At 47.9% G+C, this 26,465-nt stretch overlaps 1 protein-coding gene across 1 annotated transcript in view; it reads left to right on the top strand.

Moving 5' to 3' along the window:
* The window catches only part of Gabbr2 (gamma-aminobutyric acid type B receptor subunit 2), a 339,297-nt gene that overhangs the window by 203,321 nt on the left and 109,511 nt on the right, over positions 1–26,465 (top strand). Inside the window, exon 7 of the mRNA XM_031377342.1 lies at positions 5,199–5,435. Within this exon, the coding sequence (XP_031233202.1) occupies positions 5,199–5,435 (237 nt within the window). The remainder of the gene's footprint in view (positions 1–5,198; positions 5,436–26,465) is intronic.

Below are 26,465 nucleotides of genomic sequence, written 5' to 3'. Positions count from 1 at the left end.
GGTGAGCCTACATCCTGTCAGGCAGATGAGCCATGAGAACCATGCCAGCATGGCTCTGCTGGGATCACAAGCTCACAACACTGGGCCACCTGTTAGCTTTGCAAGCCCTTGCAGGCTAGCCTGAGAGATTAGCCACTCTTCTAACACATTTTCAGAAGGAAAATATGTTCCAAGCCCTAAAAACTGCCTCTCAAACTACACTGAATCCAGCCTAGGAGCAAGGAGAGCCATCTATGTGAAGATCTTTCTCAGAAACTTCTAGCCCCTGAGATAAATATAACCTCTGGAAGAATAGTGCCATGACTTCTTGTTAGCTTGCCAGTAAAGGCCTGGTCTCTGGCACTCATAAGAACTTGCCCTGTGATGACCCCAGCGGCCCTAGGGAGCAGTGGTAAATGGATGTGACCCAGTAGGAGACCTACCCCAAGACCTATCTGTTCACAGAAACACGGTAGACAGCCAGGCCCTTCATCTCCATGGCTCTGATCCTGTGTCTCATCTCTCAGGACAACAAAAGTAGAAAAGTAAGGTAGGAAAAAATAGAGATTTGTAAGTGACGCACATAAAAAGTAGACATAGGGCCTGTATTAGATTTGTCCCAAGGCCAAATCAAATAGGTTGTATGATCGATCTCAATACTTTTATGAGACTTACACACATGTGCACAGATACACACACACACACACACACACACACACTCATTACATCAAGAAAGTTAAAATGTGCAGGCAATGACCTGCTATTGAGGCCATGCTGGGCCTGTTCACCTCAGCTGTCCATCCCACCCGGCGGTAGGTACTGTCTCATCGCTGGGAACAAATTCCAGACTTAAGGAAGGGGATAGCTATTTTGTCTGATGATTTGAGGAGACACCATCCATCATGGTGAGGAAGGCTTTATAGATGGAGTGGCTTACGGCTGCAGTGTTGGGAGCTCATGGTTCCGCTTGTCCACATCTTGGCTGCCAACCAGGAAACACAGAGAGACTTGGGTTTGAAGTGGGCAAAGCTATAAGCCACAAAGCCCATCTCCTAACCATTCATTCCCTCCAGAAAGGCCCCACCTCCCACTGTTTCCACAGCCTCCCTGAACAGAACCACCAACTGGGTACCAACGGGGGCTGGTGGGGGGGGGACATTTTCAATCCAAACTGTAACAGCCCCTCAGTTTTAGAAGATCCCAGACAGCTTGAAACATGCCCTAGGACATGACGAGAAATATCACTTGACTGGCCCATAGTTTGAATAAGTGAAATTCTAGATGCACACTTCCATGGTCTCAACACGGGTCCCCAAAGACCATGAGTTAAAGCTTTGCTCCCCAGGAGGGCGCTGTTGGGAAGTCACAGAACCTTTGGGAGTTGGAGCCTAGTGAGGCAGCGCTGTCCCTGGAGACACGCCCTGGGAGGGAATTGTGGACACGGGTTGCTTCCTCTTTCTCCTTCTTCCCTGGATCATGCCATTAGTGGTGTTGTTGACCACACACCCTCTACCTGTAAGCTGCCTCACCCCAGAACAAAATAATGAGGCCCGCCATTCACCAACTGAAACTTCTTTTTCTGAAGGCTTGCTTTTCTTAAGCTTATATACTATGTTGTAGTTGCAGAAAGCTGACCAGCACAGGCACGCCACCCTCCAATGTCTTTGCGTGTGTCCGAGAGCAGACGCAGGGAAGGAAATCCAAGAAGATAGAGGTCAAAGGGTCTCCCCGTTCCAAGACACTCTCTTATGCCTGCTAGTTCCAGGACGCTCAGGACTACACAGAGAAACCCTGCTGCAAGAAGCCAACATGAGGGAAAAGCAGTTAATACAAAGATACACATCTAGGTAGCTTTACATACTTTAAAAAGGTCCAATAGCTAAATTAACCCCTAGAAATATACGGTCTTAGTGTCTCTTCCAGTTACTGTGACACAACATCCTGACAAAAGCAACTTGGAGGAGAAAGTTTACTCTGGCTCAGCTCCAGGTCACCGTCCGTCACGCTCAGGAGTCACGGCAGCAGGAGCTCAAGCAACTGCTTCACCACATCCCCAGCCAGGAGAAAAGAGCAATGAGTATGTGCTCCACTCCACCACCCCAAGTCCAGGATCCCAGCCCAGGGAGTGCTCCCACTAAGATGGGTGCTCCTCCCACACCCTCACAGGCCTGCCCCGAGTCCCATTTGCCTGGTGGTTCACAGCCTTCTCCGTTGGCAATTAACACGAACTATCATGCTAACCCAAACCACGTTTAAAAGTTTTTAAATCTGTTCATGGCAGTTCAGGCTTGCAGCCCCAGCTCCTGGGGAGGCTGAGGTGGGATCCTTGCAAATTCAATGCCTGTGAGTATGGAGGGATGAGGAGGGGAGGGGCATCCCCGTGGTAGAATTGCTATGGAGTCAGTACTCAGTGCTCATGCCTGAAGTGCAAGCGCACACACACACACACACACACACACACACACAAATACACGCATGCATACATAGATAACCAAGCAATAAAAACTGGAAAAAGAGCAAAATGATTTTTTAAAAAAAATTGAAAGATTTGGCATCATCGCAGCAATGTCGTGTAAAGAAGAAATTTCCTCAGAAGTAAAAACTACATTTTTTCAATATTTGGAAGTAGTTCATTCTACCAGATAGGGAAAAATGCAAATATAAGAGAAGATAATACTTTTTCTTGGAAAACTGAGAATGATTTCTTATTAAAACACCTATTATTAAAAATACTGGGAAACAGGTGCCTTCATACACAGGGGCATGGTGCCTTTCAGTATCAGGGAACATCATTTAACCCCGTGGTATGGGTAGAGGCATGCCCCTACATTTAGCCCCATGGCATATCCATAGGCATATCCTTGCATTTAGCTCTATGGTTTGTACATAGGCGTGTCCTTGCATTTTTCCCTGTGATGTGTGCATAGGCATTTAGCAGACAGCAAGGCCGAGTTCTAAGTGTGTATCATGTGATTCTGGGGGCCACTCAGTGACTGAGGCATGCCATGTCCTGACCCCATGGAGCCAGCACTAGTGACATGCAGAAACAGAGGCCAGACAGGAGGTCACATAGGAATGGTGAGTGCTAGAAAGAATAGAGATTCCTGTGTGTGGAAAGCCTGGCTTAGGAGAGCTGTCCCAGCATCATGATGCCACCAAGCTTGGGGGAGGGGAGTCTGATAGGCATGGCCAGAGCAAAAACCCTGGGGTAGTAGGAAATTCCATGTGATCTAGGCACTTTGAAGGGTAGAAGAAGAGAGAACACCCCGTTCTAGACAGCTCCGTAGGAAGAGTGGACTTAGCCAAGGAAGAAGGTGCCGGCACTCTGTAGCCATACCTGGACAGACCAGGCACACAGGAATGTCATATGATTCATTGTATGGAGTGTGGATGCAGGAGCTAAGCTGACCCAAAGGCCTGGTCTGAAGTCAGTTCTGCTTGGATTTGGAGAGATAAATATAAAAGTCGTAGCTAGAGATGAGTGACAGGTAAGGGATAGCTTGGACTTCCAGAAGAGCCTGAGGCTAGAGGGGAAACCATGAGCCCATTGCTGGTCATATTTCACTCGTACAAGACAGAAATCCTTGCAAGGGTCACATCTGGATCACCTGGTCTGGGCTCCTCCTGGGCGACTCTACCGAAAACCTTGCTTTTTGGATGGTGGGCTCTATGCAAGCAAAAATCCCTGCCTTAGATGGTACAGATCCACCTTCTCTGACTACTGACCAAGGACAGTTGTGCGAGCTTCCCATGAGCAGTGATGACCTCATTTCTACTGAGCAGCAACAGGAGGGGCATCCATCTGAATTCATGCACTACTCACACGCTTGCAGTGACCACTGTGACCCTGGGCCCCTCGAGCTGTACATGTGACCCTCTCTAAGGGCCCTTCTGGGTGTAAAATGACAAGGGATCCAGTTTCTGCGTGGTTTGAGCCTCAGAGAGTTTCCCAGGTGGCTACGATAACATTTCCCACTGAGGAGGTCAGAGGATTTGAAAACAGTTCATGGACAGGATGCTGAGGTCATGGGTTCCCCAGGTGGCTTCACATGGAAGGACAACCTCAAGCACAAGAGTCCAAAAGCAATTTCAGGAAATTGAGGCCAATCAGGATGTTAATGTCCCCAGTGGATCCTTTCATAAAATTCAACAAGGAGTGGGGGACAATCTGTGGTTCCGTGTCAAGCTGTTCACAGTCCCTGCTGTAGCTTTGAAGGGACGAGTAGACGGTACAGATTGTGCTTGGATCTGCCTCAGGATCTGTGTTCCAAGATGGCCATTTACCATCCATCAGGGCTCAGAATCCATAGGGCTGTGAGAGTACAGAGCTAGAACCTTCTAGAATCTCAGTCCGGCATATCCAACATGCATGCAGCCAAGGATAGCTATGAATACAGCCCAACATGGCATCAGTCATAAGCTTAAAACATTGAGGGGGTGTGCTATGCTTCTGTGTAATTTGATCTCATTGCTCTGGATTGCGAACTTAGTAGATGACTGCATTGTATCAGAAGGTAAAATGTTAGACATATCTTCTAGCCCATCCTCTGAGTTCCCAAGTTCTAGGGCCATTTCCAGAGCCTGGGATCTGTGGCCTTCCTTGGCTCCAGTTTTAAGGGTAACCACCTCTGAGATGGTCCGGAGATCTCTGAGGGTGAGGGCAAAGGACAGAGAGGGCTCATGAGCTGCTGACGGGAGGCAGTGGGAAGGGAAGGGACTGGTGGGGCTGGACTGCCCAGCAAGGCTGCTTTTTCCCAGAAGCTCTGAGGAGCCCCCTGGTGCTGAATTCAAACCTAGTTCTTCAAATCATTTGGAATGTATGATTATTCTGGTGGGAAATTAAAAATTAACCATTGAATATTTTATCAACTTGTATACAGCTTCAATTTCTAGGTTCAGTAAACAGGCCAGGAATTTTCCAGACCCAGACCTTGCAAACATCACAGGGAGATACGATTAGTGTATATTATACCTTCTGCTTAGTCTTCCAGGCAGGCAGGGCTAGATCAGCCCTGTCACTCTGGGACCTAAGTAAGTCAGTGTCCACATCTGTAAAAGGGGGAGTAATGGTTGCTACCTTAGGAAATCACTACATAATGAAGAGACAGGATGGACTGTGAGCCCAGCATTATGATGGCCACACAACAGACTCTGAAGAGTATCCATGTGCCTGGTGTGCCTGCTGTAACTCCATGTCTCCCACCCCAATTGCTTTCCAGACTCCACAGCAATATGAGAGAGAATACAACAGCAAGCGTTCAGGCGTGGGGCCCAGCAAGTTCCATGGGTACGCCTATGACGGCATCTGGGTCATCGCCAAGACCCTGCAGAGGGCCATGGAGACACTGCATGCCAGTAGCCGGCACCAGCGGATCCAGGACTTCAACTACACAGACCACACGCTGGGCAGAATCATCCTCAACGCCATGAATGAAACCAACTTCTTCGGGGTCACGGTCAGTCCCCAGCCTCCTGTGCTGTTTTCTCCGTGCCCTAGGGAGTCATACAAAGTTAAAGGAAGGACTGTTAGGCACTGCTGATGTGTAGTGATGTGTGCTGATGTGTGCTTTTTTTTCTCTTGGGATATCTTGTGAGCCACAGGATTGAGGGAGGATTGGAAAGAGGACTGGGATGGAATGGGCTCTTTCACTGGGGAAACACCTCCATGACTCACCAATAAGAAAGGAAAAGTACCATCAAGGGTGAGTGTAGTCCGCTACCCTGTGGGTAGGGTGGGCCAAATTCAAGTTCAAATCCTGCATCTTCACTTATAAGTGACCTTCTTTGAACTGTAGACTTTTCATTCACAAAATGGGAACAGTGCTTCTGTTTGCAGTCGTGAAGATTAGTCATTGTGTTGGGACTGGAGGGAGGTGCAGGCCTGTAATCCGAGCTACTTGGGAGACTGAGGCAGGCAGGTCTCAAGTTTAAGATCTGCCTGCCATACAGAGTAAATTCAAGGCCAGCCTGACCAATTCAATGTGACTGTCTCAAAATTGAAAGCAAAAAGAGGGCTGGGGACATGGCTCTGAGATTGAATGCGTTCCCAGAGTCCTTGGTCCAATCTCTTGTACAAGACAATAAAAGGTGTTTGTGTGGCACCTGCTAACATTGATCAGGGGGATTTCCTGGTCTGAGCTTCAAGTTTCTCATTGGCAAATGGAGATGGTAATACATGACTTACATGGACATTGGAAAATTAGCACTGATAATACTCAATAGAACCCCAACATTGACGGAGGGATTGACCCTGCACATTGTATAGATCCTACCCAGTTGTGTCTGTCTAGGGCTCCTAATGATCCTGTTGCATCTTTATGCCCCATGAGAGGAAGAGTTGCTGTTCCTATACCTGTTAAAGATGATCAGCCTAGAACTGGGAGCTTTGAAGTAGACAGCTACCCTGAGGAAGAGCTGAGACTTTAGTGTTGGTCTCTGTCATCATGGCCGCATGACACTGGCTTCTGGATGTGAGTGTAGGGTATCTCTTGGTGCTCTGTCTGACTCTGCTCTTCCTAGCAAACACAGGAGCTGTGGCTGAAGCAGGGATGGGTGAAGGTGTTATCCTTGTTCTGTCTAACTTGGAATCAATTAGAGATCAGTCCACGATGGGATAGCATGAGAGAGGAGGATTGGTGTTTCTTACATGCTGAGTTTGGAAGACATTTTGAAGTGCTGATGGTGTGGCAGGCAGGTCTTGCAGTGGTACAGATCTAGGAGTGAGACCTGAGCAGAGCTGACATGGAAGGCTTAAGAGCATGTGGCCCTGGGGAGAACTCCACCAGCTTACAAGGATGTCCTTGACCTCTGTGGAGAATTCAGAGAAGGCTTCTCAGGAGAGGTGGTCTTTGAGCCTGGCTTTGAGTAGTGTGCAAGCACTGGGTCTACAAGGCTGACTAACTGGGTGAAGTTGAATAAGAGGGAAGGCGGGACATTGAGGAGGTGGATGGTAGGCCTGGGAAGGTAAATTGGGACTCAAATCTAAAGTTGACAAGCAGAGGACTCTCATAGGGCAGCCATTCAGAGTGTGGTGAACGCCACCCGAGAGCTTGTTAGACTCAATGAATTAGGCTCTAAACTCTGGGTCCTTAACTGTCCTCCAGGTGTTTTTTTTATTTTATTTTATTTTATTTTATTTTATTTTATTTTATTTTATTTTATTTTTATGTGTATGAGTACACTCTGGTCCCGCTCGCACCGGCATAATTCACTGTAACTGTCTTCAGACTCACCAGAAGAGGGCATCCGATCTCATTACGGGTGGTTGTGAGCCACCATGTGATTGCTAGGATCCAAACTCAGGACCTTCGGAAGAGCAGTTAGTGCTCTTACCCGCTGAGCCATCTCTCCAGCCCTCCAGGTGGTTTTAATGCAGGCTTTAGCTCAGCAGCCACCTCCCCGCCTAGAGGGGTACTCTCAGTTTGCAGAAGAGAAGTTGGTTTCTAACATCTCTAGGTAAAAGAATCCCATATTCAGCCGTGAAGGCACTGTACTGGCCAAGTACGTTTTTACTGAATCTAGCCTCAAACTCGGGCTTAAAAAGAGGCTTTTATCCTCAGAACCTCTTATAAAATCACACTCAGAGCCCATGATACAAAACTTACTAAAACCCAAGTATGGTGCCACATGTCCACAATCCCAGCACTTAAGAGGTGATGGTGGGAGAATTGTGAACCTGAGGCCAGCCTGAGAGCCTTAAACACATTGAAAGAAAGAGGATCCTCAGACTAGGGGCATGGCCCTGCTGGTACAGTGCTGACCCAGTGTAAGCAAATCCCTAGGTTCAATCCTCAGTGTCACAAATACTGCCCTTGGCGATATAGACCTATAACCGCAGCACTCAGGAGGCAGAGGCAGAAGGATCAGACATTCAAGATCATTTGTGGCTACATAGCAAGTTCAGGGCTAGCCTGGGGTATGAGCTTCTAGGTTAGCAGAGGAACCTCTCCCCACAGCCTCTCCTCCCAGTTATGTCACCTTGCCTGCTCCCCTCCCTGTGCACATTCTCTGCCCACCCTGAGAGGAAGGATGGGCAGGGCTGCTTTACCTGTCCTCTGCTTTAATGAGTTCATGACACCCAGCACAGCCTGGCTCATGGATCATTGCGGAAGCCCAGAAGCCTTTTGCTGCACCTCTAAGCCCAGAGGCCAGCCTTTTGCCTGGCGCCTGGCGCCTGGCACGGCTCCGCCAGAGCTCATTTATAACCCCTGTGAAGCACACCCTGTCATCTAAGCCAAATAATCACTACTTGATGAGCAATTAGCTAAGACGGGCTAAAATGCTTTCCAGGGCTTGAAGATGAATTTCTTACTAATGGGAAATTCCTTGACACCTGCACCAGTCTGAGTCATAATTCAGCCAATGGCAGACCTGCACACACTCTTCAAAGTGCTCAGAGCCAACACCCTAATGTTACCAGTGACACTTTTCCAGAGTGGGGTATGGCTCCCTCGTGGCCCCCAGCACCAAGACTTGGCCAAGCCCCAATGGCAAGCACACCCACCATACCTCCTCCAACTCCACCTCCTGTCCCTGCTGCCCTCATGAGTCTCCTTCAGCCAAAAAAGGCTGCAAAGTGAATCTATTTGGCTCTGCGTTCTATCTTCCACTTCCTCCTTTATTGGGTATTACGATGCACCTGGCTCTGGGTTGCAGACAGGTCTCATTAAAATTATCTTTGGATTGCTGAAAATACAATATCCTTTGACACAGTACAAAGTGCCTTTGTGGCCCAGGGAGGTCGCAGAAGGCCAAGTTCAGCAATCAGTGAGGAGTTAGGAAGACGGAAACAAGTGGGAAGAGCTTGAAGTGCTTCGCGTTTGCTGAAGCGACTCCATCACCGCTCTTACTGTCTCCATTTCTCAGGCAGACACGGTATTCTGGGTCACTCTCATTCGGCATGTTTACTATACAGAAAATCGTTTAAATGCATTAAATTAATTATATCGGTGACTCAGTTCCAATTGATTCAGTGTGTGCAGTCGGCTGGGATCTGGGCCTGGGTGCCTAGCTGGCAGATTGGTGAAGGAATATCTTCTCTGAAGCGCAGAATGAAGATCCAGCTTAGCCTGGGGCCCATCTCCGCTTCATCTGTTTGGAGACCAGAATCCACAGAAATGAGCTTCTATAGCTTTGCTGTATGCCAGTGACCCAGGCATGCTGTATATCTCTCGAATCTGGGGACACAGTATGATGTTCAAGCCTGTAAGGACCTCACACTCCAGAATCCCAGGATTCTTTCTCACCTAGTATCTTCCTCTGCCAAGCACATATGGGGAATGAAACCCAGGCTAGGCACCTGCTTAGGTCTTAGACACTCAGACACTGCTACACAATCATTTTTCTGAAAGTAGGGGGATCTTGGAGCATGGTGTCTGCTCAAACTTGGGGATCTTCTAGGAGCTATGTTAAAATTCGTGATCTGAGCAAGAACCACACCAGTAAACATGCTACTGTGGGTGGGAAGGGTGAGCCAAGAGGCTCCAACTGTACAGAAAGAGCTACAGGGAAATAGATAATGCTGGGAGTAGGAAAAAATAGTTTTTCCCAAGGAAGAGCATACCAATTGGTTACTGAGGTGGTTTGAATGAGAATAACCTCCATAGGCTCATATATCTGAATGCTTCAGCCCCATTTAGTGGAACTGTTTGGGAAGGATTAGAGGGTGTGGCCTTGTTGAAGGAGGTGTGTCACTGGGGTGGAATTTGAGGTTTGAAAAGCTCAGAAAACTTCTTAGTTTTCTGTCTCTCTGCCTGTCTCTGTCTCTGTCTCTGTCTCTCTCTCTCTCTCTCTCTCTCTCTCTCTCTCTCTCTCTCTCTCTCTCTCTCTCTCTCTCTCTCTCTCTCTCTCTCTCTCTCTCTCTCTGCCTCATGCTTATGGATCAGATGTACGCTATCAGTTACTGCTCCAGTGCCATGCCTGCCTGCTTGCTGCCATGCTCCAACCATGATGGCCATGGACTTAAACCCTCAGGAACCATGACCTCCAAATTAAATACTTTCTTTTATAAGTTTCCTTGGTCATGGTGTTTTGTCATGGTAATAGAAAAGTAACTAAGAGTTACCTAATACCAAATGGATGTAGCATGAGAGGGACTTGTGGGTCCTGGGAGGGCAGGAACCCTGTAGAGCCTAGAGGTTGATTGCTATGCAGGCAAGAGTGGCCAGACTAGGCCAGGGTGCTAGATGTGGAACCTGGGCTATATCTGGAGTGGTGGGGTTGGGAAAGTGCATAGAGGGGAGGATCAGGCCGACAGGCAGGCTATATCCTGGAGAAGGATGTATTCCTGCTGGCCAGATCCTTCTGGGTGGTAGACAGATTGGACGTGGTATGAGAGGGGTCTGGATGGGGGGAGGGAGACCAGTACAACCCTGAATATATATAGCAGGTTATATATAACTCGATAAGTCTGTATAATGCTATTTTTATGTATTATATGTATATATATACATATATATAATTGTATGTATGTCACCTCAATTAAAGAGAAAAAAGAGGCCATGAAAAAATTTCAAGTGCCAAGCAATGCTATGCCCAGAACACCTCCTTCACTGGTCTCTTAGTAAGGGCCTATGTCTTAGTCACTGTTCTATTTCTGTGAAGAGACACCATGACCATGGCAACAATTATAAAAGAAAGCATTTAATTGAGGGCTTGGTTACAGTTTCAGAAAGTTAGTCCATTATCAACATAGCAGGGAGCATGATGGCATGCAGGCAGACATGGCCCTGGAGCTGAGAGCTTCATATCTTCAGCCACAGACAGAGAGAAATAGAGAGACTGGGCCTAGCACGGGCTTCTGAAACTTCAAAGCCCACCCCCAGGGACAAACTTTCTCCAACAAGGCCATACCTCCTAATCCTTCTAATCCTTTCAAACAGTTCCACTTCCTGGTGACCAAACATTCAAATATATAAGTCTATGGGGGCCACTCTTATTCAACCACCACATTTCACCCATAGGCCTTGTCTTAGTTAGGGATACTATCGCTCTGATGAAAAGGATCCTTCTGATTAATCTTTGTATGGGTGTTGGTGGAAGTATGTGTTTGTGTAAATGCCTGTGTATGAGTATCCACAACTGTGAGTGGAGACCAGAGGTAATGACACCTCCTGAGGTACCATTACTTAGGATCTTTCTACCTTGTGTTTTGAGATAGGGTCTCTCATTGGCCTGAAGATCCCCCAATCAGGCTAGACTCAAGGATCCCCAGTGCTTGCATTATAAGTGTGTGCCATTCTACCCACGCTGGTAATTGAATTTAGGTCCTATGCTTACATGGCAAGGGCCTTACCAATGGAGCCTTCTCCCTGTCCTCACCTCTGATCACTCTTTAAAACTCGTCTTATTTAATATGTGGTACCTATGTCATGCTGGGTTAAGAGATCCACACTTTACTTCCTATGGCAATGTGATACATATAAAGTTTCCCTGTCATCTCAGCCTGTGGAGACCGAGTCTGGGTAGGGCAATCTAGCACACAAGAGCATCTGGGTTTAGGGGTGAGTAAGGGACTCCTCTGAGGAGTATGGTTCCTGCTAAGCTGTTTCCTAGGATTGACACTCTCCATGGGTGGACTCCATGAAGAAGCTATCACAGCAAGGAAGGAGGTGGCCCATCTCTCTGAATCCAGGGTTTTATGCCTGGGAAGCTACTCCACTAACCGAGCTACATCCCCAGCCTCTAGAACATATATTTTAAAAGGGTGAAAATATGAAGCTGGAGCAACAGCTCAGCAGCGAAGAGCATCTAATACTTTCCCAGAGAACCTGAGTTTGGTTCCTAGCAACCATGTTGAGTAGTTCACAACTGCCTGTAACTGCAGCTCCTAAGGGTCTGACGCCCTCTGCTGGCCACGATGAGTATCCACAACACACACACACCCTTCATCCTTTGCCAGTTTCTCTCAACCAGTAAGGACTGGCCAGCAGTGCAGCCTCTGTCCAAGAGGCCCCGTCCTAGGCTGAGACCTTTCTCTTGATGGCTACTCTCTTCAGGTTTATCTCACAGAGAGAGAAAGGACTCTACAAGAGTTGTCATAGAGCTCATGACCTGATTGCTTTTGTTCCTGGCCAGGAGGAATCACAGGCCATTAAAGCTTTTGTGTTAGGGTTTTGTATAAAGTATCTCTGTTAAGATTTGAATACCAGTCACTGTTACCCACCTGCTCACAACAAAGTTTTACTAAAAAAGAAAAGTTCATAAGGCAAGTTGGGTTGGAATCCCAAGTGGCCCAAGTAGAGTAGGCAGCCTGGGAAAAGCAACAATTTCCCCTGGGGAGAGAGAGTACAGAGTAGGCTCGAACTACCTGTTATCCCATGACACTGCGGCCCAGCACAGCTGTCTGTCATCCTCAAGTTGAGGAGTTTACTTTCTATACGGAAATCTGTCTCACACACACACACACACACACACACACACACACGCACACACACACTCAATGCACACATGTTCAGACATACACGCAAGTCCACACTGACACACCCACCCATGTGCATGTTCACAGGTTCACATGTATAAACATAAGCACACACGTAGCAGATGTGCCTGTGAGACTTATGCACACACATACAGATGTGCCCCTGCACACACAACTAAACACCATCTCTGAGAGCTGGCCCATCTCTCCTACCTGTGTGATTCTGTGGGTGGCTGCTTTCATTTTCCTACACAGATCCTCCATGTCTGTGTCCTGTATTTTATGGCCTCATTTAGCCCAGAGGCAAGGGTTAGTTTCTGTTTTAACACATTTGAGACCTCTTGATTTGGGAGCCATCCTCCTATCAGCCCTGACTCTTCCCCAGCGCTACATGGTGGTGCAGCTCAGCTCTCACGCATCTGCTCCAGACCTTGTCTGAAGCTCTGGGGCCTGGCTCACTCCCATACCACTCCCTGTGTCCCATCCTAGAGTCCCTCTCAAAAGCCTCCTTGGCTAACATTGGGAGCAACAAAACTTCCTTCCAGAACCTCCTCCCTTCCCCACTGGTTCCCAGCATCCTGGAATACTTTGTGAGAGAACAGTGTCTTTCTCACACACACTTAATGGAGAAAGAAGGTGGCCTAAGAACCAGTCTCTCCCCATCCACCACCCTCTAACACAAGAAACAAGCCATTGCCTAGAATAGCCCCCGACAAACTGACACAGAAACTGCAGTCATGAAGTCAGTCAGAGAGACCGAAGTGTACCTGGTGGGGCTAAGTGACCTGGGAAGATAGTCACTGTCTGGGCCTCAGTTTCCTCATCTGAAGAAATAAGAACTACTTGGAAATGTTCGAGTGTTCAGTGCCCACTGACAGCTCTCATACTGCAGTTTTTGTTATGGATGTTGCCTTATAAGGGGATAGAGTCGGAAGCAAGTCACTATATACCTATGAGGGTCCGTGCACTTCACACGCATAATTCATTGTCACCCTCTCAATGATGAGCCAGTCTATTAACGCTTGTTAAGGTTATAGTGGTCAGAGCCAAATAAAGTCTACCTGTGGGCCAATGTGATTTTGGGCTCTCTGCTGCGCACTCACTCACAGGATCTGAGACGCTGAAGGCGGGACAGTGTCTGTCACCAACCTGCTTCCTGCCTGGCTCTGTGCCACTCCAGCTCTGGCTGCCCTTAGAATCATCACTTAGCATTAAGCACAAGACTAATGCACAGGTGCTGTTGGCACCCCACCGAGGTCTCTGGGGATCCCTTTGAAGGGTTTGGCTGGGTTAGCCCATCTCCCAGATGCCACAGGTGCTTGGCTAATAGCTCCCAGCTGGGAGCCTAGGGCTCCGTGCCTGGAGATGCAAAGAATGAATGACTGATTTGATCCAGGCTTCGGCCACCCTCACACCATTTCTGATCTGGCCTCCTTCTTCTGAGAACATGTCACTTACACATGTATCTGGGAGCCAATCTAAAACTGCCAGGTGTTTCTATGGAAAAATCAATTATTCCCAAGAGAGATGATTCACTGTAACCTAATTGCTATCTGGGGTGTTGGCTTTCCCACCTGAGGAAGGAACTAAGGAAGGCTCCCCACTACTCAGCCTGCCTGTGTTACTGGTATCCCTCCCTAGTGTCCCCAGCTAAGGGTCTCTTTCTCTCTCCTCTGATGAGTTGGCCGCTCTGGCACCTCTGGGGTACTCAAGCAGCAGCAGGATGATTCCAGCCACACAGCCTGCACGGCCCACGCTACCCACGCGGCCTATGCAGCCCACTGGACTGCACACCTAGGGTGAGATCAGCCACCAGCACTCCCTCCAATCACTTTGCTAATTGAGAGCTCTAACGGCACTTCTCATCCTGTGCCTTCCGGGCCTCTGTACATAAAAAGCCATTTTCAACCCAGGCGCTAATCAGGACTGACAGTAGATAGGTCATCAGGCTTTGGAGTTGACTGGCAGTCACAGATTCATCAAGAGCGAATTCCCACATTCTCGCTGTGACACAGCATCAGGAATTTACCCAAGTTGTGAGGCCGCTATCTTCCCCAGCCTCTCATGGCTCCCCTGGGTGTCTTTCTGGGGCTCAGATCCCAGACCTGATCTGGAGGGGGTGTGGTCGTCTGGCCTTGCAAATTCATACCATCAAGAACATTTCTCAGGCAGTAATTGCTAGCAATAAACAACTGTACTAAAAATTGAGCTTTCTGAGCTGCCTTCACCCTCTCTCTAACGCAGTCGCACTGAGGAATGCTAAGCACCTGTCTAGTAACTGATTCCCACTGCAACTGGGCAGCACCAGATCCTGGATCTATCACAGAGGGAGAGGAGAAGCTGGGATCAGACCCAGCATGGGACAGGCTCATCCCAGGAGCCTAGCATGCTGTGCTGCTGACTACCTGGCTTCTCTGTTATGTCCTGTGTCCCACCCTGCTGCCACCTTCCTAGCCAGGACTTTCCATGCCCTATATAGAGTTGCTGTTCCCTCCCATCTACTCACTGTCCCCTCCCCCATCTACTCACTGTCCCCCCATCTACTCACTGTCCCCTCCCATCTACTCACTGTCCCCTCCCATCTACTCACTGTCCCCATCCCATCTACTCACTGTCCCCTCCCCATCTACTCACTGTCCCCTCCCATATACTCACTGTCCCCATTCCATCTACTCACTGTCCCCTCCCATATACTCACTGTCCCCATTCCATCTACTCACTGTCCCCTCCCATATACTCACTGCCCCAAGCTCTATCCTTACCCACAGTGGTTTCCATCTGGCACACAGTACAGCTCAATTATCTCCTGGTTTGTTTTCTGAAATATCTTAGACAGGGAACATAGGCAGTGTCTGCTAAATAAAACCTGAATGAATGATTGATGTAATGAATGCTCCTATCATACATTAAAGAAAGATACCCAGCACACATGAGTGACAGAAACAGATTGCACAGGTGGCGAGAAATTAGTCCAGGCTACCCATCTGGCTGACTCAAGCCCATGTAGATATGTGATATTCCCAGCACTCCCAGATCAGCTCCTCTGACAAGCTAACTTTGGACCAGCATGGGTTGGGTGAAGTGGGGTGAGATATAGGGGTTTGCCTACAAGATTCCAGGTCTGAACAATCGGGTGAGATAGATGGAAGGGAGAGAGGGAGGGACCTCCACGGTCCCAGGAAAGTAGTGGATGGCAGTATGGTTTCAGCTCCAATGGTTTGGATGTGAGCCTGTCTCCTCCTTTAGACAGTGAGCCTGTGTACACTATGGTGACAGTGTTGTAGGGACAGTCCTTATGACTTGGAGTGAGACCTGGCTTTTAGTCTATGAAATGAATGTTTGTTGACTGAATAAATAATCATAGCGTAGCTCAGAACTACAATCCAGGGTTCTCCTTCTTAAAGCAGATGTCTTGGGTTGGGGAGGTGGCTCATGGATAAAGTGTCACATGCACAAAGATCTGAGCTTGAATCCCTAGAACCCATGTGAAGCCAGGCATAGTAAGTAGCACAGGTCTGTAATCCCAGCACATCTACAGTGACACAGGATGTGGGGTTGTGGGGTAGGGATCATGGAAGCTCTTGGACCAGTAGGTCTGTTGAACAAGAGACCCAGCCTCCAACAATGTGCAAAGAAGACCAATGCCAAAGGTTTTCCTCTGACCTCCACACATGCACAGTGGCACGCACACACACAGACACAGACACAGACACAGACACAGACACACACACACACACACACACACACACACACACACACATGATTTTTAAACACAGGAAAAATCCCCAGAAATCTGAAAACCTTGTGCCTGAGACGTTGACACAAACGCAATTACACATGAGTGCAGACAACACACAGCTCAGAAATCCACCGCCTCCCACTCCTGCTGTCAGATACATTTGAGAGATCCAAACAGTGTGGCTTAGCAATTTGTGTGAATTGATGCCTAGCCCGACAAAGCCTGCGAGTTTCACTTCCTCAAGGCAGGGGAGAAAATTACCTATTTTTTAAACAAAAAAACAGCGTGGGGGAGTGTATCGTTTAGAACTTTAGTGGCCTCCCTGAGCACAGGCAGTCTGGTCCCAGAGACAAGCAGATCTTGAGCCCTGAAGGGACTGGGAACACGTTGGTCACAGTAGCCTTGTCTTTAATGACAGGTGGAATGGCTAGGAGCACTGAGTGCTTGCTCTGTGCTGGGTACTGAGCTTAGTTCTCCCCTGTAGTATTTCCTCTAACTCTCTATCTGTAGATATTTCTTCTCTCCCGGGATAGAAGAAGGTAGAGGGGTGGCACTCCTAAGAACCATGAGACACCAAAGACTGCTAGCAAGCCACCACAAGTCAGGGGGCAGGTAGCTAGCCCTTCCTCCCAGGCTTTGGAAGCCATGGTCCACAAGAGCCTTTGGCCTCCGGGACTGGGGTACAGTGTGCTGCTCTTCTGTGAGCCTCCCAACTCGGGAGTCTTTGTTTGAAACTTATTAGGCCCCACAACGTAGAAACTAGCAACACTTTGGGAGAAAACCAAGAGATTAATTCATTTCCCCAAAAACTCGCACAGAGCTCAGGTGAGTGGAGACGCCAGGATTTAAACCTAATCTGTCTGCCTGTCACTGTTTGTTCTACGTCTCTATAAACTTCCTTTAGGGAACAAAATAAATCCCATCCAAAGGATGAAGCTGAAACTAACCAGTGGGTCCTCCGATCAGCACCTTCCAGGTAGGGACACAGTGGCCCTTGGAGAAAAGCAAGGAAGACTTGGGGCTGCAGCTAGGAGGACTCTCCATTGATATTTTTTTAGGACAGCAACTTCTATGAAGACCCTTAATTTAAAAAAAAAAAAAAAAAAAAAAAAAGTTTCACAGGCCTCAGGCTGATCTACTCACTATGTAGCCAAAGACGACTTTGAACTTCTGATCCTCCTGCTTCCACCTTCCTACATGCTGTGATCACAGGTGCACGTCACACTGGCTTCACATCTGCCATTTAACCCAAGGATGATGCTGTGTACCACCACTGCCCAATTTATGGGGTGCTAAGAAGCAAATCCAGGATTTTATGCCTGTGAAGCTCATGGAGGTACATCCCCAGCCTCTAGGATATGTGCTTTAAAAGAGTGAAACCTGAGGTGGGAGCAACTGCTCAGCAGCTAAGGGCATCAAATGCTTTCCCAGAGCATCTGAGTTTGGATCCTAGCAAGCATGTAACCAAGTGTTAGGTAGTTCTGTAACTCCAGCTCCTAAGGATCTGACGCCCTCTGCTGGCTACCATGAGCATCCACACACATGCAGCTCATACTCAGACACACACATAAATAAAAACAAGATTTTTTTTTTTTTAAAGGAGTGAAGCCTGATGTGGTGGTGCATGCTTTTAATCCCAGCACTTAGGAGGTAGAGACAGGTGGATCTCTGTGAGCTTGAGGCAGCCTGGTCTATGCAACATGGTCATGACCAGCCATGCCTGTATAGTAAGCTCTCTCTCTCTCTCTCTCTCTCTCTTTCTCTCTCTCTCTCTCTCTCTCTCTCTCTCTCTCTCTCTCTCTCTCTCTCTCTCTCTCTCTTTCTCTCTCTCTCTCTCTCTTTGTGTGTGTGTGTGTGTGTGTGTGTGAGAGAGAGAGAGAGAGAGAGAGAGAGACAAGTGAAAATTATCAACCTTGACCGAATTTTTAAGCAAATAATGAAGCATCATTGATATCCCACTGCTGTGGAAAACTGTCAGGAAAGTGCCTGGGTGAGGACCTCTCAGAGAACCTCCACACTCACTCACCCCATTTCCTTAACGGAGGCTAGGACCACCCCTTAGTGCACATGCCAAGGTATATTATTCCGGGATGCTAAGCAGGCGAGAGGTCTCCTAGGCTCTAAGGAAGACAGCTGACATAAATTGCAGATGACACGATGAAAGGCTTTGAGGCCTGATGCGTGTCGCCAGCCTGTATGTGCTCATGCACACTCTCCGTGTGACACTCCAAGCCTGACTGGCTCTTGCCAGCCCCTGTGGGAGTAGTGAGAGAAGCTCAGAAGACCCATTTGCTCATAAGATTGTGAATCCTATTATCCCTCCCCAGCACCTACCTCCAACTTCTTTCTCAACAGAATGCAAGCCTCCCACAGTTCGCTGCTTCAGCCTGTCAAGACCTAAAATGTGGTGGGGTTATAGAACATTGTGGAAGGGCAAGAGGGTCCACAGTGAGGGGGCAGAGGGATGCCTGCCTGTGTCTCCCTAAGAGATGTGGAGTTATTAAAGCGAGCACTCCAGAGACAAGCTGTCGCCTGATAGCTGAATTGAATAAACCAGGCAAGAACTCAGTCTCCTAATCTGTAATGGGTTCACACTTAAGGTTGGGCTCCCTGATATATAGGTGCTGTGAGAGCACTCACTGTGTACAGTTCTGTAAGATGGAATTCCGGACATATGGCTGTAAGGAAGTGAGTGTGGGGACCACAGAGTCACTGCTACTAAGCCTGCAGTATCTGAAGGGAGCCCTGGAGCTGGACAGGGGAAAGCCTGGGCCTCCAAGCTTTCTATCAGTCTGTCAGCCCTGGGAATGGTTGGATCCTTGGGCTGGGTAATTCCCAGCAAGGAACTTAGCTGAGATTCTCAGTCACCTGTATTTTCAAGAGCCAGAGATGGCAATTTGGCTCCTAAAGAGTGGAGCTGGACATGGCCCAGAACTCCTATAGATGACCACATGGCCTGGCTTAAACCTTGTTTGTTTTAAGACAGGGTTTGTTATGTGGCCCTGGCTGGTCTCAGAATAATCATCACACTGCTTCCATATCACAAGAGCAGGGATGCACAGACACACTCAGGCTCAGCTGTAGTCTCTGTACCCTTGCCATCTGTAATAATTCACATCCTCACATTCGGTTGCACACAAACACTCACACACCTGTAACTATAGAGATCTATAGTTGTCGTAAATGAAGGGACTTAGCACTGTATTCCAGTGGCTTTGAAATATCTTTCAAGGGGGATTTCCACAGAAGCCTAAAGTCACTGGTCCATTTAACATTTAAATTAACACTGCTTCGCCCCCCCTCAAATTTGCTCCTTAAAATTCTCTTTTAATCATTCCTTTAGATTTAAAAATTAGCATGCACATGTGTGCAGTAGCAAAGGAGAAGCCACGCCTTAATGAAAGCCCAGGATCAGAGCCCTCGGTCAGCTTAGCAGCTCAGACCCCAAGAGGCAGTTAGCTGCCTATGCCCTAGAGGTAGAAGATGGGACCATTTAACTGGGATCCAGACCACATTTAGTATTGTAATGATCATGTGTTTAATTTAATGTGTGATATAAAATCATAGCTCGACTGTAAGGCAGCACAAGACAAGGTCTCTTTTTCCACGTTGTTAGAGGCACTCAGGAAAGCCAGGCACAGATGGTACGTGGATGTGTGAAATCACGAAGGAGCTCGTGTGTGGTGGAGGAGTGGGAAACGGTGACCTCTTTCGAGCTTTCTCTTTGCTTTATCCTGAAAGCCACCATGGTCATCCCATAAAAGGTTAAGACATGAATCAGAGATGAGTGAGAAAGGGGTGAGCGAGATCTGTCAGCAGCAGGGCAGCGATCGCTGGGCCAGTTTGCAGCTTTGGGGTGTCTTCTCCTTTGTCGTTTTCGTGAAACTGTTAATGGTCTTTTTGTTTAATGCCCTTTCTCCTCATCCTAGTGTTTTCAGTACTAAAACCTGGTGCTGAGGTCAGAAGGCAGGGGTCCTTGGATTCATCTCTCTTTTGCAATCATGTTGACACCATGTCATTGGGGTTTTACAGCAGAAACCTCTACTACTGAATCCTCCAGGGAGGGCCTTTCTGAGGTTTGCTTCTCTGTGGTCAGTTGCCTCATGGTCTGGCTTACATCTTCATCTCCGCTGATCACAAAGGAACAAGAGCATCAAAGGCAGCTAATCACCATCCCTGCCTGTCTCTCTCATTATCTCCTCCCATGGAGGAGACATATGGGGAAAATGGACAGTGGGTGGGTGGGTGAGTATGTGGCCAGATGGATACATCGAGGGAATGAATGGATGGACAGATGGAAGGATGTATGAATCTGTGGGTAGCTGGGAGGTTGGATGGATAGATAGGTGAGTGTGTGAGTGGATGGACAGGCACATGTGTAGGTGAGTAGATGACAGATTGGTGGGTGGATGGAGATCAATAAGCAGATAAGTGGATAGAGATATGATGAACGTGGTGGGTGATGTGGTGGGTGGGTAAATGGGTGGCTGGAAATGTGAGGTCGTGAACAGCAGCCACAGAGGTCACCTCAGGTGTCTGCTTCATTTTAATCTCAGGAGTGATTGGCCCCAATGCGTTGGCTCCTTTTCTGTATAAGTCCTGACCCCTTGACAGTTTTCACTGCATCTCCTGATGTGAGGACCATCTTCTCATCTGACTCCAAAAGACACGTTTCATCTCAGGCCTTTATTCCTCACCGGCACTTCACCCTGGCAGGGACTGAGCCTCATTAAAATCCCTCCTCTGCCCAGTTCCTCTTTGAGGAAGCGCCTTGTTAGGGCATTTCTGCTGTGAAATGGATCACACCAGCCCACGTGGGTGCCCAGGCTGAATGCTAAAGACCGTTATTAGCAGATGTAGCCTCGAGATGTTTCAGAGTTGTCGGTTCTGATGCTCACAGGATTATATTTTCAAACATCATCACGCATCCTGTGTGACAGACTTGATTACGGTGATGAACTAGTTTTCTTCCTCTGAGAGATGTTCTAGTTGCAAAAATGATCCTGAAAGCGTTTCAGAAAAGTACTGGGCAAAACTGAAGTGACATTATTTCGTTTGGGTGGCTCCATTAGCTTACTGGGAGAGGCAGCTTGCTAGAGCAAAAACCGTGACCGCTCTTGGGTGGCTGAAGTCCAGTATTTGCATTCTCTTCTGCAAAGCGAGACCAGTGACCAAGCGCCCTTGTGTGGGATCCTCAGAAGATGAGCTGAGAAAGACACATAGCAAATTGTGGGGATTCTGGATGACTGCAGGAATCCTGTGGAAAAAGAAAGCAAGCCAGACTTCACCCATGCCACTTTATTATTGACTGATTTATGGTGATGATGGCGATGATGATGGTGTTGATGATGATGATGGTGATGGTGATGATGATGGTTGGTTGGTTGATTGATTGATTGATTGGTTGGTTGGTTGGTTGACTTAGGTTTACCCAACAGGAGGAATCAGAACTTCACAGTAAATATGCCTTCCAGTGAAGGCTCCTCCCACAATCCAGGCCTGCATTCACCAAGGGTTCCAAAGGGAACACTCTCATATGCATGTCACTGCTTGGTCAAGCCCAGGCTCTGTTCAGAAGCATTGAAATATGGCAGGGCCCAAAGTGTAAACTGTGAGCTGGATCAGACTCACTCCACACGTGGGAAAATGTCTAAGCACCTATAATCCCCGCTACTGGGGAAGCCAAGGCAAGAAAAATCATGAGTTTGAGCACAACCAGCATTGCATCATGAGACCCTGACACCCAAAGTAAAGGTGATGTGGCTCAGCAAGTAGAGGGGTTTGCCGCCAAGTCCGATACCCTGAGTTTACCCTCTACAATCCACATGGCAAAGGAAGAGAACTAACTCCCACGGGCTGTCCACTGACCCTCACACATGTACTGTGGCACATGTATGTCACACACAGAAACAAAATAAATAACTGTAAAAATTTTAAATAAAAGTGTACATCAATTTTTATATGGTTTACAATCGAAATGCTATCATTTTTGGATGTATGTACCAAGTTTGAGAAAATGTGCTAACAACATAGGCTGGAGAAATGGGTCAACAGTTAAGAACACCCGTGGCTTTTTCAGGAGACCCTGGTTCAGTTCCCACCCTACCACAGCCTCACCATCAGCTGACCCACAAGTGCTCATGACTCCAACTCCAAAGGATCTAATGCCTTCTTCTGGCCTCCACAGGCACCCACTTCGTGCATGTGGCTCACATACACAGACATATAAACATCCTTTGGATTTATGATCAACATTCATTTTTCTCGCTCTTGCCTTTCCGAGGAAAAGACGGTACAGTGCTTGCGATGAAGGCTCGGTGCCTTATCAGGCAAGCATTGTCTCAGGGCCATAGCTCCCCTTTGGTCTGTTGATCAAGGGGGCTGTTGATCAAGTTGCGCATTTGCAATATCTCTCCTGCTCCTTCCTTGCCACCACTTCCTCCTTTTGGTCCTCAGGCAACAAGTTTCTGGCTATATAGCCTAGGGTCACCTTGAACTCGGAGCAGTTCTGCTTTGGCCACCCGAGTACCGGCATTCCGAGTGTGTGCCATTGTAGCTGACTTCACTTTTTCTCAGCCACAGTGCTTACACTCTAAAGGTGCTTCCAGTCTCCAGCACTGGCCTCAACAGTCAGGCAGTGAGCGAGACCTCGGAGCCAGGCAGTGTTTGGAAAGGCAGAAATGCTGGAGTGGGTGGGCAGGGCATTTCCCCCAAATGAGGATGAGGACTCTCTGGGTATCTTGCCTCTTCTGTGACCTGGAACCCAGGAGTAGATGGGCAGCTGGCCTTCGGAAACAGCTGTGAGACAGGACAGACAGGAAACATTTATGACAACCTGGCTTCTCAGAATAAGGAGAGGAAAAACCGGGCACAACTTGAATGCCCAGTGGAGGGTAGTAGGCTACGTAGATGTTGATATGCCCAGACAGTGGAATTGTTGGCAGCCATTAAAAACAATTGTTCTGCAAAGATATTCAACAGCATAAAAAGATTAATAATGCATAGGTCTACAAAAAAGTCAGTGTAGTCACGTTACAAAGAGGGCGGGTTGCATGACGAGCCCTCATGTTCGGTTTTAAAAGATACTTTAATTTATTTTGTGTTGTGGAGGAGGGATGTGGTGCACACTCGAGATGTGGTGCACACTCGAGATGTGGTGCACACTCTGGTACACATATGTGGGTGCTCAGAGGACAACCTATGGAAGTCAGTTCTCCCCTCCACACTGTGGGCTCCAGGGATCGGATGCAGACCCACAGGCCTGGCAGCCAGTGTTAGCATCCACTCAACTGGCTTGCCACCAGCCCTGATAAGAGATTTAAATACCCAAAGACTGAAAGAACACATTCCTGAACATTAACAGTATTTTCTTGAATGGATTTTTTTCTTTTCTTTCTCTCTTTCTTACTTTCTTTCTTTTTTCTTTTTGCCTATCTATTTCCATATATTCTATAGTGAACATAGTTACCTTAGGTCTCAGTTTCAGAAAATTGTAGGGGGGAACACAGAGAAGCAAGAGTTAAACACTAATTGCCAAAGACTTGGATGTTTCCCAAGTAGGCTGTTTCTAGTGAGGGGACTCTTAGTCAGCCCTCGGCTTCCTTTTCTCACCTGTACAATGGGTATAGCATTGCTTGCTTCATTAAGGACCGTGACCACCAGTCGTGACCTTCCCTGTCTGATACAGTTCCTGGCACCACCAGGCCCTCAGCCAACATGAACGATCTTTCCTGTCTTAGCTTGCTTTCTATTACTATGATAAAACACCATGACCAAAAGCGACATAGGGAGGAAAGGGTTTGTTTTAGCTTACAGCTGTGAAGGGAAGCCAGGGTAGGAACTCAAGGCAGGAAGGAACCTGGAGACCGAAGCTGATGCAGAAGCCGCAAAGGAACGCTGCTGCATACTAGGTTGCTCCCCGTAGCTTGCCAGCCTGCTTTCTTATATAACGCATGACCACCTTCCCGCGTGGAGCACCACCCTCATCAATCATTAATTAAGAAAACAGCCTACAGACCAAACTGATAGAAGCATTTCCTCAGTTGAAGTTCCTCTTCATGGATAACTCTACCTTATATCAGGTGGACAGAAAACGAACCAGGATACCCCAGCTGGGGCAGAGTCTCTCTTTGATCTCATTTATGGTCCTGAGGATTCTACTTAGAGAGCCAAGCATGCTGGGCATAATGTGTCCCGGTGAGCTGCATCTCTAACCTTTGCTTAGTCTTCATTTCGAGACAAGGTCTTAAAAGGCCTGAGCTGTCCTTGAACTCACGATAGAAACTACGTCGGCCTTGTCTTTGGGTCTTCTCGGCTCATCCTCACAAATAGCTGGCGTTATTGACCTGGGCAACCTGTTCCGGCTTCTCAGGTTGTTTTGATAGATCTAATTCTCGCTTACAAATGACTCGGGCAAGAAAGGGGGCAAAGTTTAAAGCAGAATCAGAGAGGCCTGAGTGTGCCCTGGCTTGAGAGGGATCTCGCTCCTGCACCAGAAGGACCTGCCGCTCCAGTTCTCTCCTGGAGACCTCAGATCTAAGTTGGACCCCTGCTGGTCACAGTCCAGTTGAAGACATTATGTAATTTTGTCCTGGATGCGGGGGAGGCTGCCTTACACAGGCTAGAGGCCAACATGAAAAGCCTTTCCTATTCAAAGTCAAGTATGTACAGACAGAGTGCTATAGATGGTGACATTCACACACTGAGTCTGAGTATACATACAGCACATGTAGGGATTTTGGATGTGCTTACATAGGCAAGAATGTGTGCACACATTCACGGACGTGTGTGGAACAATGATAAACATTGGGATACCACAGTACCCCCACCTCCCCACGGGCATTAGTCAGCCATATGTAGTGACAGGCTAATCCACTGTCTTCAGTAATCTGGCAGAGCCCCTGCAGAGACTCTGCAATGTTTTCCACAGTGTACAAAAACATTCCTGTTTGACCTAAAATCTAGTAATGCCATCAACTAGATTATGAAGAGATGCTTCAGTAACCCATGGTTAACGATCTTAACTGCTGGGCAGATGTCCGGAGAATTAAGTCTCTGGCACGGCACAGCCTGAGCCCTCCCCACCGCAGCGATGCGATTTGGGGCAGCCATCTGGCTGAAGTTCTCTCTCAGAGCTTCCTGCTACGCAGTGGCAATCGTGACAGAGGTAGTGTATGCTCTAGGTGTCGAGGATCGCCTCTGTTGGACACTCAGTGTACTTCAGTGCGTCCGTCATGGGGAAGAGAAAGGCATGTGTCAGCCATGTGGTTAGAGGGGGCTTTCTGATCTCTCAATCCTATGTAACTCTGGTGGAATGAAAATGAAAATGGTCTCTAGGCAGGAATTAGAGGTCTGAGATTCCAGAAGGGGAAAGACAATGGGCACCATCACTCAGAGGCAGGAATGGGAACCCCGGGAGGGCTTGTAACTTGCCCAGACCACACAGGTAGGAAATGGCAGGGTCCCGTTTTCTTTCTGGACCTTCTGCTTCTAATGCCCATCCAGTTTCCACCCTTCAGTCTCTCACAGGCCTCTGTGGAATCCTGTGGAATTTATTCTTGCCCTTTCATACCCGTCATCTTTCTTCCACATGTTCCGAAGACGGAAAGAGTCAATTCTACTTCCGGTCAAGGTGCCGGAGCAATGGGACCAGAAAAGGTCTCGCTTGTGAGAACTGATGAAGAACAGAGGAGGAGAGGGTCTGTCTACACACACTACACTACAGACTCCTGACTGGAGGCACTAGGTGACTCAGATCTGCCCAGAAAATAACCCAGAAGCCTTCAAGGCCGAAACACTGGAATGGGGAACCAGCTGACAAGAGACAGAGGTGAGAATCCCAGGGTTTGTAGGCAAAGTATGGGAGAATTGCACGGAGATTTTCCCAGGGTCACGTGCGTTCCCAGCATCACCTTCTCTGTCAGTTCAGTCTTTGTCGCACACAGTGTCATAAGGATGCCACCTGAATCCAGGTAGAGAAACAGCAAAAACAGAAGAAGGATCTTCCTAGGGCTCAGGCAGGTCCAAATAGGACGAGACACACATCACAATCCATGAGAAGAATGCCCAGAGGGACTGGTCTCCACAGTGGAGTAATTAACTCCGGACTGAGGGTGGCCCAGGCCCGACCTAACAAAGCTTAAGGGCAGGACTCAAAAGGGCAGACTTTCAAATAATTGTGTCCAGAGGCTTAAGAATGTGTAAAGGATGTGTAAAGGGATTTTTTTTTAACTTGTGTTGTTGTTGTTGTTGTTAGTGTTGTATTTCGTTTTTCAGTGTGTGTGTGTGTGTGTGTGTGTGTGTGTGTGTGTGTATGTAAAGGGAACTTTT

This window comes from Mastomys coucha, unplaced genomic scaffold (genome assembly GCF_008632895.1).
Source record: "Mastomys coucha isolate ucsf_1 unplaced genomic scaffold, UCSF_Mcou_1 pScaffold18, whole genome shotgun sequence".
Taxonomy (NCBI): domain Eukaryota; kingdom Metazoa; phylum Chordata; class Mammalia; order Rodentia; family Muridae; genus Mastomys; species Mastomys coucha.
This window is presented reverse-complemented; position numbering and strand designations above follow the sequence as displayed.